Source organism: Parasteatoda tepidariorum, chromosome 7, assembly GCF_982258835.1.
Source record: "Parasteatoda tepidariorum strain Cologne lab strain chromosome 7, Ptep-v5.0, whole genome shotgun sequence".
NCBI classification, from domain to species: Eukaryota; Metazoa; Arthropoda; class Arachnida; order Araneae; family Theridiidae; genus Parasteatoda; species Parasteatoda tepidariorum.
The window spans coordinates 82,675,160-82,691,760 of record NC_141761.1 but is presented as its reverse complement, the minus strand read 5'-3'; the positions used below and the strand labels follow the sequence as shown (position 1 = coordinate 82,691,760).

Below are 16,601 nucleotides of genomic sequence, written 5' to 3'. Positions count from 1 at the left end.
ACCAATTATCAAAAATAAATCCCTTGGAGGGATCAAGGAAGTATATCTTCCACATCAAGAAGTTTTTGTTAACATTTTGTTGCGATTGCATATCTTTTTTTTAAACCGTTAGGATGACTGGGACAGGAACCCCCCAAAGGGGACTCCTAGTCTCCACAAATTTTGAATTCCAAGTGAATATAATTATTCCCAACGAACGTAGAAAGTATGGGTTGGAGATCCATAATTTGGTGATTTATCATAATATATCATAGCCAAAACAAAGCCAACTAGCATATCAATATGGGTTTAAATGAATACCTTGGCGATCACGAGCCGCCAACAAATTTATGAGAATTATTGCAACCATGCAACTGAAACATTTAGCAGTTGGAAATTTAGACTAAAAAATTATAAATAGATTATTGTTTTCGATTAGAGGCGACAGTGAATTAATACGTCTGCATAGTAATGAAATAAAAAGTATCCGTTACATTGATCTAGAAGAGAAGAAATAAATATTTTATGTTCGTTTTGAAAGATTAAGTCTTTGATTTATTTTAAATTTAACTCTATTAATAAAAATAAGCTTAAGTAATGAAAGATATTTTAAAAGGATAGAAAATAAATATGTAATGCCAATTGTGGCATCACATGCGCCATCTTTTATGCGTCTTTCTCTTAATAAACAATCAAATAAACAATCTTTGTCACTGATAAAAAGAAATATATTGCTGGATGTAGTGCAATAATTCGCTTTTTTTTTCCCCTTGGAATCTTTTGTCCTTTTTTGTTTCTAAGAACACATTCTTTCTGCAATTTCGAATTTGGTATCTTATCTGCTTCACCACCCACATTGGCAAGTTGAAAAACTTTGCTGTTTGAAACACCTGCACGCCTACGAGATCTGCAAAATTTTGCTCAGATAATAGAATCGTTTTTTTTCTCCATACTGTACTAGTAAGCTATATACTTTGAATTTAGGTATAATCCATGACTTAAAAGTGAACAACTGGAAAATTTTGATTTGTCGATATTTTGCCAAACTAGAAACAGGCAAATCAGCTGCAGCTAATGTAAAAATTTCTCTATGGTATCACGGCAAAAATTTAGCAATTTATATGATATGCACTGCATATAGAAATGCTAGAGATACAAGCATAAGAAATTACTTCAAAAAAACTGGGTTTCTATTAAATCAACGAAGTTGAAGATTGGGATAATCGATCTTATTCATAACGAATGGCAAGCATTGCTAATGAAATGGCTAATAATGACGTGGATGATGTAAAAATGCCTCGTAATCATACGAAAGCGTCAGAAGCTTTAGATACTATTTAAGATTATTTCAGCTTTTGATGCAATGAATATGGTATGAGCTGCATGTAGAAATATTGAAGATACTAGCATCAGAAATTATTTCAAAAAACAGGATTTCTATTTCCTGCTGAAACCAAAGGGTGGAAAACCAGTACAAAGTTTCAAAGTACTTATTTCAACTTATCTTTAAAAATATTTTGTTGCGCAGCGTAATTTGCAGAATTAAATTCTCTAAGTAATTTTTATATTTAAAAATTTATATATTAATTATATTTCTTATACCAGAAAATATGAATTTAAGTAGAATATATTTTATCAGCTTCATAATAATTATGAAATTTCAACTTAGATGAGTTTTAATAACTCTTCATTTCTAAAAGTTTTTTTTTTTTAAATTTTCTTTTCTCTCAAAGATTTCGTTAAAAAAAATATTTGCTCAACATTTTCTAAAATATAAATAAACGTTGAACTATTAACAAGTTTATTACTAATCTACACAAAATATCAAATTCAAAGAACAAACGACAGCTGCGTTCCTTTAGTTATTATCATTCCTCCATGCATATATCCGACAGTAAACAATTCCCAGAGAAATGTGTAATAAAATGTCCTCTTCAAGAAAGCTTTCAAAATTACTTTTGAAAGAAGAAACATTTACCTGATTCAGGAAAAAGAAATTGACAGAGACGCATCAAAATGGCGAACGAATTACTTTTTTTTTTTTTTTTGACGTGAAGCATCTGTGCTATAAAGTATACCTTTTTATGACCCTCACATTCAGTATAAATCAACAAGGATCAAGAACTTTCCTTTCACTTTTTCACGATATCTAACAAAACGCTTTACTTAATGCAGGCTTAACTTTTCTCGAAATCTAAAAATTTGAATTGAAAGTGACATTTTAAATTTTGATGAATCTGAAAAGAGAACGGTGTTCTATAACTGACATAAATGTAGGCTAATTTTTACAGATTCCTGTTTAACCTATCGAAAGTCATAAAATGATTACTGCTTTAAAAGAGTCAATTAGAGAAAAACAGCTGGAGGTAAATATGTACAATTTTCTATGTTATGTTTCAGAAAAAAATTATTTTTTATTCTTGCTAAGTTTAAAAATTGAAATGGAATGAATAGGTTTTCAAATTGTTCATCATTTGTAGTTATAATATCCTTCTACTTATCTTCAAATGGCTTTTATAATCTTCGATCTTTTTTTTTGACAACCTGGTAACAATTTTAATACATATGGGAAAAAATACCAAATGAATGATTTAAATACCGTATACTTTAGCTTTATTACCCCAAATTATGTTTTTTTAACGAAAAATGTCATTAGTATGAAATATAATAATTTTACTAGAATTTTTTTTCTCCGTGTGGTTAACACTTAGATTTTAACTTTTTACTCCGTACTTCTCAAAACTTACTTTTCATTCAAAATTTGTTACTTCTATCTTTTATTTCTTACAGTGAGGAAAAAAAGCATGATCAAAACTATAAAAATATGATAAATCATATAGTATTTTCAAGCTCATAGGAAACACCAAAATGTTCAATATTTTTACAAAGGCGATTTGTTGACTCGCAAGAGCAAAATATTGCTTTATTACAATACTGTTTGATGGCATATTTCAAACCAATAAAAATATTAAGATTAAAATGAGGCATATGTTTTAAACTTCAAGCTAAAAATTTCATTCCTAACTATTTCCAATTCTTTAGAAAGTTCAAGCTCAATTTTATTCTGGTAAACAAGATCTCCATACATCATTAAAAAATTTAAATTTTTCTAACAACTTCGAATTTGTTAATTAAGTTAATAAACACCAAAATACTTGTCGGGACACAAACTAATTCCTTTCTGATAAATACTTTCAACCAGAACTCGGAGGTTAATTGAACAGGGTTCATAAATTATTGCTCGTTAGAGAAGAGTTATAGGTTTTCTAAGCAGATCATTAATTTCATTTCCCATTTTGTGTCATCTCAAAACCCCTATCTAATTAGGACGAGTATGAACTTGATTTGTAGCTTTTTGAATTGTTGCTACGTTTCGATAATTTATCTTGATTAGAAGTACAATTCTGGCGATCAAAAACCACAGTTTAATGAAAATAAAAGTGCTATTCATAACTTGATTTTAAAATGAGTTAAGTCCTTGTCGAAGATGTTTAACTCACAACTTAAGCTGCTTGACATATGTAAATCATTTTTCTAAGATAAGTATATGTTGTGCAAATCTCCCACTTTGATATTTATGATAGCATTTTGCTGACAAGTTAGAATATATAAATTTGCTGTATTTGTGTAAAATCGCTTCTACAATTTTCGCCAAAACGAAACTTTTTTTGTTAAGTTATTTCGCCAGTAAATTGTTCCACATTTTTTTAATCATTTGTCCTAAAACATTAATTTCAAATTTTTTTAATTAAATTTTTGTTTTAATTACCAAAAATTATCAAACCGAAATTAACAAATTACCAAATTAATTATTGAAAAATAACTTTTCTCTAATTACCATTTATTATAGCATGTTACCCATTTATTAGAAAAAATTGCGCTGTTAAAATTTCCGGATCAAATTACTGTATGAAATACCGACACTTTGGATACATAATCCGTATAATCAATTTTCGGTAAAATATTTTACCGTAATTTTTACAGTAATATTAATTTATTTAGAGTAGATCAGTGATTTTATGGTAATTATTACAACAAAAAATTACAGCATGTAATATTTTTTTGTTCCGTAACATGTTCTGGAACAAAAAATTACAGCATGTAATATTTTTTTGTTCCGTAACATGTTCTGGTAAAAATGGATTTTACAATAAAAAGTAGTAAGTGCCGATACTTTTTACCTCAATTTGATCAGGAATTTTTTATAGTTTGCTTTCTTTCCCCATAAAATACGCATTGATTACAATATATAATACGATGTGGTGACAATTAATTGGAATTTGTGAAAAATTTCCTAATTTTCTGGTCAATGGAATTTTGCACAAGCACTAAATTTGCTGACTCTTGTTATGAGGTACGGCATACTTTCTTAAGGTTTAAGACAAAGAATTTAATCTAAGGAATGTTTGTCATAACAATTAATAAATAGTTTAGTTAACTGATAACATATTTTCCACTTTTGGATTATAGCAGTGACTATATGATAGCAATGGAATAGGTCTCAACATAGAAAAATAGTTTTAGTTCTCTGTCCAGGCTTGTTTGTCTAATTTATTACTTTATATTTATTTGCGTTGATAATAAAAACATTACTTCTTCTATAGTGTGCTTGTACTTTTATTTATACGCTTCACTGTTTCAGTAGTTTCACATATTTTATCACACAAAAATGACTCAAGGGTTTTATCTTGACCTCACACTATTTTTGTTAGGCGATTATTTTTAATAAACTATACTATTTAATTTAACTTTTGTGTATTAAAACCGAAGAAGAACTGAATTGTTCGATAATTGCCGCTTAACCCTCCTTTTTTTTGACAGATTTAGATTCTTGATCCCCAAAATGAGAAGTAGTTGAAATGTTGGAAAAATGAATCCAAAAATTTAGATGGATGGCTAAAGTATTGGGAGGTTTTTGGCCTTCGAATCTTGGGTTACACTCTCGAATCTCAAGGATTCAGTTCTAGCGTGTGAAAACTCCAAGTATTAGATTAAAAGTAGTTTTTATATTTATTTTATTTATATTTGTTTTATTTATATTTATTTTATTAATATATTTATTTTATTTACATTTATTTTATTTATGCTTATTTTATTTATATTTATTTTATTTATATTTAATTTATTTATATTTATTTTTAATTTATTTTATTTATTTATTTATTATTTTTATTATATTTCTTTTTTACTACTTATTTGTTTATTTATATATTTCTTATTTATGCATTTATTCCTTTTATATATTTATTTATTTTCTACACCGAACATTAAATTAAAATTTGTTCATTTTTTTCGCTTATTTTTTTAATTTATTTTATTTTATTTATTTGCTTATTTATTTTATTATTTTTGTTTCATTTTTTTATTTTTATTTTATTTTACAATATTTTTGTATTTCTTATTTATTTACTTATTTTGAAAGCGTTGAACGTATTTGCATGCTTTATCTAAATAACCCCCCCCCCTTTTTTTTTTTCTTTTCTTTTTTTCCTACTGGTTTGGATTTTTGATCCTCAAAATATGAAGTAACTAGAATCTTGGAAATATAATTCCAATAGTTTAGGCAGAAGGCTAAACCATTGAGAGGTTTCAGGTCTTCGAACCTTGGGTTACAAAAGATGTTCGTTTTTATTTCATTTATTTCATTTTATTTTATTTTATTTATTTAATTTCACTTGTTTTTTATTTTTTTAATTAAATTTTTTATATACATATTATTTTATTTTATTTTTTTGTCATCTGTATGTTTTAAAACATATTAAATTTAAATACTATTTCATCTTAAGAGAGTTGTCGCTGTTTTATTAAAGTTTGAAAATAACTTATTGGCTTCCATTTCCAAAAGCAACAGATTTCATTAATTTAATATATTTTAAAAAAAAAAAAAACAGAAATAAACAATCTATTTCATAGTTCGAAAAAACGAGAGATAAAGACTCGAAGTACATCACAAAATGACGCAACTGGGAATCCGCCAAAGTTTTCTCTTGACGCATCTAGATATTTCTGAACTGATTGCATCATGGTATTTCCACACAGCACTTGCTTATTGCTGATGATAAATCATTTTCTCCTATTGGTCAATTACTTGAAAAGTAGAGTGTGCAAACAAGATCCTACTGGTGAATGAACCAATTCGTGCTCAAAATTTGCACACGACACTCTCTTTAATCGTGTGCAATGTTGCACTCATCACCCCCACCTTATGAGCACAGTTCTTTTTTGACTAATATAAAAGAAAGGGGTGGAGCATCACCAGTTAATTAGGTTTGATAATCTGCTATTGTTTGAACCAATTTTAGGAGTCTTTGAGTGATTCATTTTGAAGTCATAACCTGCAAAGCTTCGTTATTTGGTAAGTTGTTCCTCTTTTTTTTTTTTAGTTTGTGAATGTAATGTCGTTTAAAAAAATAATCGCTTTCTTATCAAAAAAATTTAAATGATACTAAAATAACAAAAAATTTTTGTTTATAGCAATTTTATTAAAAAATTTTTGAATATTTTTTTTTAATGGATCATATACCGAAAAATTGTTTCGTGTATTGCATATGATTATTATTATTATTATTATTTTTCGTGTCTTGATTTCTGTGCTGCTTTGACAAACGTAGTAAGATAAGTGCAATGTTACAAGGGGAAATATTCTCGGTATCGTATACTTTGATACTATTATCGTATATTTTGATTGAAAATATGTCTGGTTTAGTGTAAAAGTGATAAAAAAATTTCTACTTAAACCAACAGTATGAATTGAAGAAGTGAAGACTTTAAAATATAAGCAAATAAAATACAAATAAACTATGGAGCTCTACCGATAATTAAAATTTATTTATTTGTCATTTTGCTGATTTATTTTTTTTTTACTTATTTATTTTATTTTATTTCTATTTTTTTTTTTTCCTTACTTAATATTTTGTCAATTCTTTGTAAAAGAAGCTAAATTCCAATAAGATCAGGGAAATAGTTTTTGAAAATCGTATCTGAAGAGCGTATACTTTTTTCAAAAATGTTTCGGAAAGCTTATAATCAAAGACTAAATTTTCGAAAGTTTTAGTCCTAAGTTTTATGTTATATATTGTTTTTTCATATCTTAAAATTTTACAGGATTTTTAATATATGTATTAAAAATTTACTATAGAACTATATTTAGTGGTTACACAAGTAACCCTTAAATATAGTTCATAACAATTCAGTTATTTGCTAGTCACAGAACATTGTTTTTAACTTAATGCTCCAAGAAGGTATGCGTTTTATATAAGGCGCCATCTGTCGACCTTTTACGAAACAAATAGTGTGACTCACAATAAAAACTCGATGATTTAAATTTATTGTTACTGATAAACAATTCTCAAAAATATAATAGCAAGAAATAATAAAATTGTGACTTATTTAACTGTCTAAATAGTTTTATAATGTTCGTCGAAATATTATAAATAACTATTTTATTTATAAATGTTATGCACATTTGTATTGAACAATCTATCAAGCTCTATAGAGTAAACTGATTTAAATAAGAAGGCATTTGAAGTTACACGTCGTTTATATATAATGTGTTTTGCAATATTTATTAACGTAAATTTTTGACAAGAAATTAATTTATTAATTTATTTTTTCCTTAATTTTTACTTTTTTCTTAATGATATAAATAAATAATAATTTATTTTTTTAATATATTTTTTATGTTTAAAAAAAATATTCTCTCTTTTTGGACGCTATTGGCAATAACAACCCCATTTTAATCATTTAAGTTCCAAATTTTAAGATCGTATTTCTTGTATTAGTTGATAGAAATTTCATCCATTTAATGATAATATTGTTTCAGCTGCACTTTTACAAAATAACGATTTGAAATATTTCATTTTTACTATTTTCTTTTAGTTCTCATTCTCAGATCATCAAAGATAAATCGAATAAATATAAATCTAATGTAAATAGATCATAAGGCTTTTCCCTTAAGTATTAACTGTTTCATATCTTAATTGGCATTCAGGTTTTTCACTTTTTTTAAATAGTTAAACTATTTCAACTCTTCATTCTGCCAATAGAACTGAAGCTACAGATTTGTTAAATAGTTGAAATGTATAAAACAAAACAACTGCAATTCAATGTAAATAATAATCATTAAACTTTTTGAAGCATATTTAAAGATGTAATCACATTAATCTAGTTACTCTCTTTAATCTAGTTACTCTCTTTAATAATTAAAATAAGAACCATATTTTTTTTCATTTTCATTTATTTATTTATTTTGGATAATTTTAAGAAAGGAAAAATGGAAACAAATATTTAACTTTAATTTCGTGGCAATTTTTTTTTTCTTAATCATGTTATGAGAAAACAATAATTAACATTTGCTTCTAAATTTCAAGTGGCGTACCTACTACTTTTAAATAGTAGTTTCGATATTTCTAAACTATTCATGAGTTAAAATAAACTTAATAATATTTTAGAAACCTTCTAAATTTTTGTATTTAAATGGCTAAAATTATTTGCACTATTTGCAATATTTTATTTATATAATTCAAATTATGCAAAATTAAATTTATCGTTATTTTTAAAATAACTCACTAATGCTTTTTATGGAATAGTTAACTTTTTTCTGAGCCAAAATCATTTTTTACAATTTTTCTTCTCTCATTTAAGTTATACAGTTATTCTAAAATATATATTTCAGTAATTTGAGAACTTTTTTGTTATCATGAAAAATAAAAATTAATCAACCTTAAACCTTATTAATAAACCTTTAAAAGATAAAAATTTACTTTTTTCATGATCGAAATATATTGTTTTATCTGAATTATCGAAGCAGTGTTGCCTTATTATTTTCTTATTTATAATTTTACCTTAAACTACAGTGACACATCAATTTTATGTTATCTGTTTACAATTGTATACCGACATTGTTCTTTTTGGGTTATCAAAAGTGATAAGCAATGCTTTTTCTCATTACGTCAGATTCAGATAAACATATTCTATGCTAAATTTAGATGGGATACACTGTTATTCAAATTATTGCTTTTTTCTTACTTAAATTCTCTCTTAAAATAAATGCATTTAGAATGACAGAAGGCATAGTAGTTTACAAGTAATACATTGTCTTTTCAAGTTTACGTAGAGTGTGTTCTATTTGGAAAAGAAAATTGACGATGTCAAATAAAACATTATTTTAGCTCTATTTTATGTTTAAAAATAAAATAGAGCATGAGAAGGAAAAGTTGAAGACTAATTAAAATAAATTAAAATTAGTATTTAAAAATAAAACGCAATTCCATCAAATTTAAAATTAAATTATTTAATAAATTAATTAGACATAGGGGAGAGTGGGGTCAATTGTAACAGGGTACGATTGTAACAAAGCAAAAATTTCGAGTGTTGGGTTCTAGATTTGGTTCCTAGGTGGTGCACAAGGTGTATTTAATAAATCTACATGTACACCCCTGATGGCAACCATTTTTATGTACTTTTGAAAGAGTTACATCACAAAAGATATTTTCACGCCACGCAAGTACTTTTTTTGGTATTAGAATATTATATTGTAACAAAGTAATTTTGTTTAAACAAATAAAAATTAGTAACCGAATATGTAAGTGGACACCTTAATTAACCTTTCAATAAAAAAAAAGATTAGTTTTGCTAATTAACTAGCATTGTTTTTTACAAATGAAGCTGAAATGGCGTCTTGGGGACAATTGTAACAATAAGTAAAGGGACGATTGTAACAGCTGAAAATAAATAATCTTATGTTTACAAACCATTACTTAACTCTTTAAGAACCACCAATAGTTTCCTATATCATTTATATTATGTTGCATGTGCATTATTTTATTTGTCACTTTTCACAGCATAAATTAAAATTTTTAACCCCTTAAAGTTAAAAGTTTAACCCTTTAGGTTTCTGCTCATTATTATTTTTACTCCTAAAATATCACTACTATTTTGATCAATAAAAAAATATATCACAACTATGATAATATATATAATTAACTATGTTTTAGTTGAATTTATGAACTGTTACAATTGACCCCGTAAGTGGGGACAATTGTAACAAGTGCACGACTGTCAAAAATTGTTAATAACTAATATAATAATATTTAAAATCAGGTATTTATTTTTTTTCTAGTAGATAGTCTACTTTACTCGTCTGTCAATTAATACTAATAATATATTGGATTTTTAGTTAGTTAAAAATAGTTAAGTAAAAAATGTTACAATTGACCCCACTCTCCCCTACTCTTTGAAAGAATTAATTTTTCATCATTTGATTTAAGAACGATTTATTTTATATCCGGACAGGATAAAATTTCTAAAGCCTCTTAGAACCTGATAGAATTTCAAATTTAACAGATCATTAAACTATAGAATAGAATTCTTTCGAAATTTAAAATAAAACTGTCCTATAAATTGATATATCATATTTTTTTAAAAAAAGAATTTTAGCACTATTTTTAATTTTCAAATAGAATTCAAGCTTGGGTAAAATTTTAAAGTTAATAAACTACTACCGAACTAAAATGATAGTTATAATTAAAACAGGAATAGAATTCAATCGAATTTAAAAATAAATTGTTGAAGAAATTAATGAATCGTACTCTTAGAGAGAATTAATTGTTCATTTGATTTTAGCACTATTTTTTAGTATTCAAAGTGGGCGAAATTCCTGATATATTTTTGAGCCTGAAGAGAATTTAAAAGTCAAAGAATAACTAAACAGAAGTTATGATTAAATTTATAACTAGAATAGAATAAATCAATGGCTAAAACTTAATTGTTTAATAAATGAATGAAACTTATTCTTTTTTGGAATAAATAGTTTATTTGCGTGGAGCGTTTTTTTTTTCCTTTTCATATTCAAACTCGATTAAATTTTGAAAGTGTCTTAGAGGACGAACTTTCTAAATTTAATTGATAATAATACTTAAAATTACAATACAGTTCAAGTTAAATTTAAAGTATTGATACGATTTGAAGATATACGAATGAAGAAATACTTTTGAAAAACTATTAATTCATACAATTTGAGGATATTCATACACTATTTGAGGATATATACTATAGGGGATATATACTCTTGAAAAAATATACCATTAGAGAGAATTGATTGTTAATTTTTTTCTATCGCTTTAATTTCAACTCAAATTAGATGAAGTTTCGCCCTAAAGGGAAACCTCACCCCTACTGCTTCTTATGCCTGGAATCATGTTTATTTCTCAATGTATAGAACAGATGGTAGTAGACAATAGAGATAGTTTATTTTAAACTAGATGTCAGCACTAATCAAACATGCATTTTTGCGATTAACCAAAAAATTAGGAATGAATACATACATTGTACTAACACTTAGTTTTATGTAAATTTCTGGAAAAAAATTGCAGTTTTGATCATTTTCTACAAATATATGTGACCATTAAGGAGTTAACTGGCACAATCCAAAATTAATAGTAGAAAATGTTGGACGCGAAGTTTAAACAATTTTTTTGCTGGACGATGCGGAAAAATAATTGGCTGTACATATTTTCTACCCTCAAAATAGTTGTCGCACGAAAATCTTATATTAAATACTACATTTATCCTAATTAAGCAAGAATATATTTAAATAATCCTAAAACGTTATTTTAAAGCATTATTTTCATTATTTAATATTTAGATACAAAATTAATATTTCTTTCGTTTTAAACATAATGGGAGACTAAAAACCCATGTTTAAGTTGAATATAAGTAATTTTCTTCATATTATTACCTATCATCTCTTTAAATATATCTAGTTCAAATTAATTAAAACATAATTTTTATTTCAAATATATGCATGCACTTGTTTTTGTGGTTTCGACAGTTATTATATTTCACACTTCCTTTCATTGTGTACTTTATTTGAGAGATAAAAATTACCCTAAGTCATTTCAAAACTTGATTCTCATGTGTTCATTTCAGAGGGGAAAAAAACTATCATGGAATCAAAGGAAGTTCAGAAAAATGAATGCTGCTGTAGTGGAGACTGCGAGAGTTGTATCTCTAAATGCTGTAAAAGTAACACCTGTACATGCGAGAAAGTCTGTCCCTGTTGCAGATGTTGTCAAATATCAAAGAGCAGTGATGACATATGTAAGTGCTGTGAAGAAAATCTGTGCAAAAACAAAGCTACTTCTGAAAAATATTGTGAATGCTGCGGAAACCAAGCGGACAAAAACTCTAAGGATTTTGTTTGCGTAGCTATCTGCCAAAAGAATGTTTGCAAAGCTGTATGCGTACCTGGAGATTCTCGTAAGTGCTATGGCACAAAATCTTGCATAGACAAAACTTCCTGCGTCTGCGGAGATTCCTGTCAATGCTGTAGTACAAATACCTGCAAAGCTGAAACTGTCTGCGTCTGTGGAGATTCCTGCAAATGCTGCAATGAAAATAACTGCAAGGTCAAAGCTGTCTGCATCTGTGGAGATTCTTGCAAATGTAGTGGTGCAGATACTTGCAGAGCCCAAACTGCCTGTGTATGTGGAGATTCCTGTCAATGTTGTGGTGAAAATACCACTAAAGCTCAAACTGCATGTGTCTGTGGAGACTCCTGCCAATGTTGTTGTGCAAGTCCCTGTAAAGTCAAAACTCTCCGCGTCAGTGTAAATCCTCGCCAATGCTGTGGTGAAAAGACCTGTAAAGCCCAAACTGCCTGCGACTGTGGAGATTCCTGTCAATGCTGCAATGAAAATAGCTGTAAAGCCAAAAGTGCCTGCGTCTGTGGAGATTCCTGTCAATGCTGTAGTACAAATACCTGCAAAGTTAAAACTGCGTGCGTCTGTGGAGATTCCTGTCAATGCTGTAGCGCAAATACCAGCAAAGCTAAGACTGTCTGCTTCTGTGGAGATTCCTGTCAATACTGCAATGAAAATAACTGTAAAGCCAAAAGTGCCTGCGTCTGTGGAGATTCCTATCAATGCTGCAATGAAAATAACTGCAAGGTCCAAACTGTTTGCATCTGTGGAGAATTCTGCAAATGTAGTGGTGCCAAAACCTACAGAGCCCAAACTGCCTGTGTATGCGGAGATACCTGTCATTGCTGTGGTGAAAATACCTGTAAAGCTCAAACTGCATGTGTCTGTGGAGACTCCTGCCAATGTTGTTGTGCAAATAACTGCAAAACTAAAACTGTTTGCGTTTGTGGAGAATCCTGTCAATGCTGTAGTGCAAGTCCCTGCAAAGTCAAAACTCTCTGTATTTGTGTAAATCCTTGCCAATGCTGTGGTGAAAAGACCTGTGAAGCCAAAACTGCCTGCGTCTGTGAAGATTCCTGCCAATGCTGCAATGAAAATAACTGTAAAGCCAAAAGTGCCTGCGTCTGTGGAGATTCCTGTCAATGCTGCAATGAAAATAACTGCAAGGTCCAAACTGTTTGCATCTGTGGAGAATTCTGCAAATGTAGTGGTGCAAAAACCTGCAGAGCCCAAACTGCCTGTGTATGCGGAGATACCTGTCATTGCTGTGGTGAAAATACCTGTAAAGCTCAAACTGCATGTGTCTGTGGAGACTCCTGCCAATGTTGTTGTGCAAATAACTACAAAACTAAAACTGTTTGCGTTTGTGGAGAATCCTGTCAATGCTGTAGTGCAAGTCCCTGCAAAGTCAAAACTCTCTGTATTTGTGTAAATCCTTGCCAATGCTGTGGTGAAAAGACCTGTGAAGCCAAAACTGCCTGCGTCTGTGGAGATTCCTGCCAATGCTGCAATGAAAATAACTGTGAGGTCAAAACTGTTTGTATTTGTGGAGATTCCTGCAAATGTAGTGGTGGAAAAGCCTGCAGAGCCCAAACTGCCTGTGTATGTGGAGATTCCTGTCAATGCTGTAGTGAAAAGACCTGTAAAGCCCAAACTGCATGTGTCTGTGGAGACTCCTGCCAATGTTGTTGTGCAAATAACTGCAAAGCTAAAACTGTTTGCGTTTGTGGAGATTCCTGTCAGTGCTGTAGTGCAAGTCCCTGCAAAGTCAAAACTCTCTGTATTTGTGTAAATCCTTGCCAATGCTGTGGTGAAAAGACCTGTGAAGCCAAAACTGCCTGCGTCTGTGAAGATTCCTGCCAATGCTGCAATGAAAATAACTGTAAAGCCAAAAGTGCCTGCGTCTGTGGAGATTCCTGTCAATGCTGCAATGAAAATAACTGTGAGGTCAAAACTGTTTGCATCTGTGGAGATTCCTGCAAATGTAGTTGTGGAAAAGCCTGCAGAGCCCAAACTGCCTGTGTATGTGGAGATTCCTGTCAATGCTGTAGTGAAAAGACCTGTAAAGCCCAAACTGCATGTGTCTGTGGAGACTCCTGCCAATGTTGTTGTGCAAATAACTGCAAAGCTAAAACTGTTTGCGTTTGTGGTGATTCCTGTCAATGCTGTAGTGCAAGTCCCTGCAAAGTCAAAACTTTCTGCGTCTGTGTAAATCCTTGCCAATGCTGTTTTGAAAAGACCTGTGAAGTCCAAACTGCCTGCGTCTGTGGAGATTCTTGTCAGTGCTGCAATGAAAATGTCTGCAAGAATAAGACTGTTTGCAACTGTGGAGATTCCTGTCAATGCTGCAATGAAAATAAATGCAAAACCAAAAGTGCCTGCGTCAGTGGAGATTCCTGTCAATGCTGCAATGAAAATAACTGTGAGGTCAAAACTGTTTGCATCTGTGGAGATTCTTGCAAATGTAGTGGTGCAAAAGCCTGCAAAGCCCAAACGGCCTGTGTATGTGGCGATTCCTGCCAATGCTGTGGTGAAAATACCTGTAAAGCTCAAACTGCATGTGTCTTTGGAGACTCCTGTCAATGCTGCAGTGCAAATCCTTGCAAAGTCAAAGCTCTCTGTGTCTGTGTAAATCCTTGCCAATGCTGTGGTAAAAAGGCCTGTAAAGCCCAAACTGCCTGCGTCTGTGGAGATTCCTGCCAATGCTGTAGTACAAATACCTGCAACGCTAGGACTGCCTATGTCTGTGGAAATTCCTGCCAATGCTGCAATGAAAATAACTGTAAAGCCAAAAGTGCCTGCGTCAGTGGAGATTCCTGTCAGTGCTGCAATGAAAATAACTGTGAGGTCAAAACTGTTTGCATCTGTGGAGATTCCTGCAAATGTAGTGGTGCAAAAGCCTTCAAAGCCCAAACTGCCTGTGTATGTGGAGATTCTTGTCAATGCTGTGGTGAAAATACCTGTAAAGCTCAAACTGCATGTGTCTGTGTAAATTCCTGCCAATGCTGTAGTGAAAATACCTGCAAAGCCAAATCTGCCTGCACCCGTGGAAATTCCCGTCAATGCTGCAATGAAAATATTTGCATGATTAAGACAGTTTGCAACTGTGGAGATTCCTGTCAATGCTGCAATGAAAATAAATGCAAAGTCAAAACTGTTTGCGTCTGTGGAGATTCCAGCCAATGCTGCAATGAAAATAATGGCAAAGCTAAAATTGCCTGTGTATGTGAAGTTTTCTGTCAATGCTGTGATGAAAATAACTGCAAGGCCAAAAATGAATGCGTCAGTGGATGTTCTTGCCAATGTTGTGGTTTGAATACTTGCAAAGCTGAAACTGCCTGAATATGTGGAGATTCCTGCCAGTGCCAATCAACAAACAAAAAATTGCCTGCTTTTGCGGAGACTGCTGCATATTCTCCTTCATTTCCTTAATTTTTAAATTTCAATTTGTCTGAAAATAATTGAGAATAATTGTGAATGAGAGTAAATGAGAATAATTGTACTGAGAGTAGTTAAAACTATGAATTATGTTTTTATGTCTCATCTTGTTGAAATTATAAAATTTATTTATATTTAATGCTGCATGAAGTTTGCAATTTCATGGAAAAATAATTGAAAACTAGCTTTGATGCTTTAAATACTTAAATTATTCTATTGTAAGCTGTGTAATGTAGTTTTGTATGAATTAATAAACATTTAATCCGAAAAAATGTTTTTGTCTTTTTTTTTCAACAATTGCAAACAAATAGATAAGTGTTGATTATGCTACGGTACTTGAACGTTTTTCACTAATTTGTAAAAAGTGTGTGAGTTAAAGACAATTACTCATCCTACTCTTCCTATAAATTTGAAGTATAAAAAAACTGTACATTTTATAAGACATTTTGAAAATGAATAAATTAATTTGTAAAACTGGTTAATTCGTTTATTCCGATAAATTCATAGAATTTGGGGTTTTTTGGCACTTGTGGGGGCTTTGTGAGTTTTCAGAATGTGGTTTCTTAACTTTAATTCATCTAGTGAAATTGGAAGAAGTAGACGGAAAATTATCTTGAATAAAGGACCGACAGGTCTTAACAGATAGTTCATTATTCTGAAATTGCACGTTTCCTAGAGCAAGTTATAAGCACTTTTGAAGTTTAATAAACGAATTTTTGGTATGGTAAAAGTTATATGTTATTTTCTCTCTATACTTAAAAAAATTGCAAGAATACTGCCTCAGCTGTATAGGGTGTTTCGCTTTACGTTACATTTTGTTTTGAGGCGGAAAATCCATAAGACTTAGAAAGTTGAATCTACGAAAGCGTGTGTAGAAAAATGTGCAGGGAATACAATTGAATAAAAAAATTAACATTTGATAAGGACTGTTAAACTGGTAGATAAAAACTACTATGCGGGTCGCTATGAAGATAGCTGAAATGA

The 16,601-nt window shown here is 30.0% G+C and overlaps 1 protein-coding gene across 1 annotated transcript; it reads left to right on the top strand.

Annotated features, from left to right (window-relative positions):
• Positions 1 to 6,198: 6,198 nt before the first annotated feature.
• LOC107451707 (uncharacterized) lies at positions 6,199 to 15,788 on the top strand. The gene is made up of 2 exons (XM_043041325.3): positions 6,199 to 6,334; positions 11,908 to 15,788. Exon 2 carries the CDS (start codon positions 11,925 to 11,927, stop codon positions 15,519 to 15,521), a length of 3,597 nt encoding a protein of 1,198 aa, XP_042897259.2. The 5' UTR covers positions 6,199 to 6,334; positions 11,908 to 11,924; the 3' UTR covers positions 15,522 to 15,788.
• Positions 15,789 to 16,601: the final 813 nt, after the last annotated feature.

What these genes read in the sequence shown, in the direction of transcription:
- LOC107451707 (XM_043041325.3), top strand. Translation starts at nt 11,925, where the DNA reads ATGGAATCAAAGGAAGTTCAGAAAAATGAATGCTGCTGTAGTGGAGAC.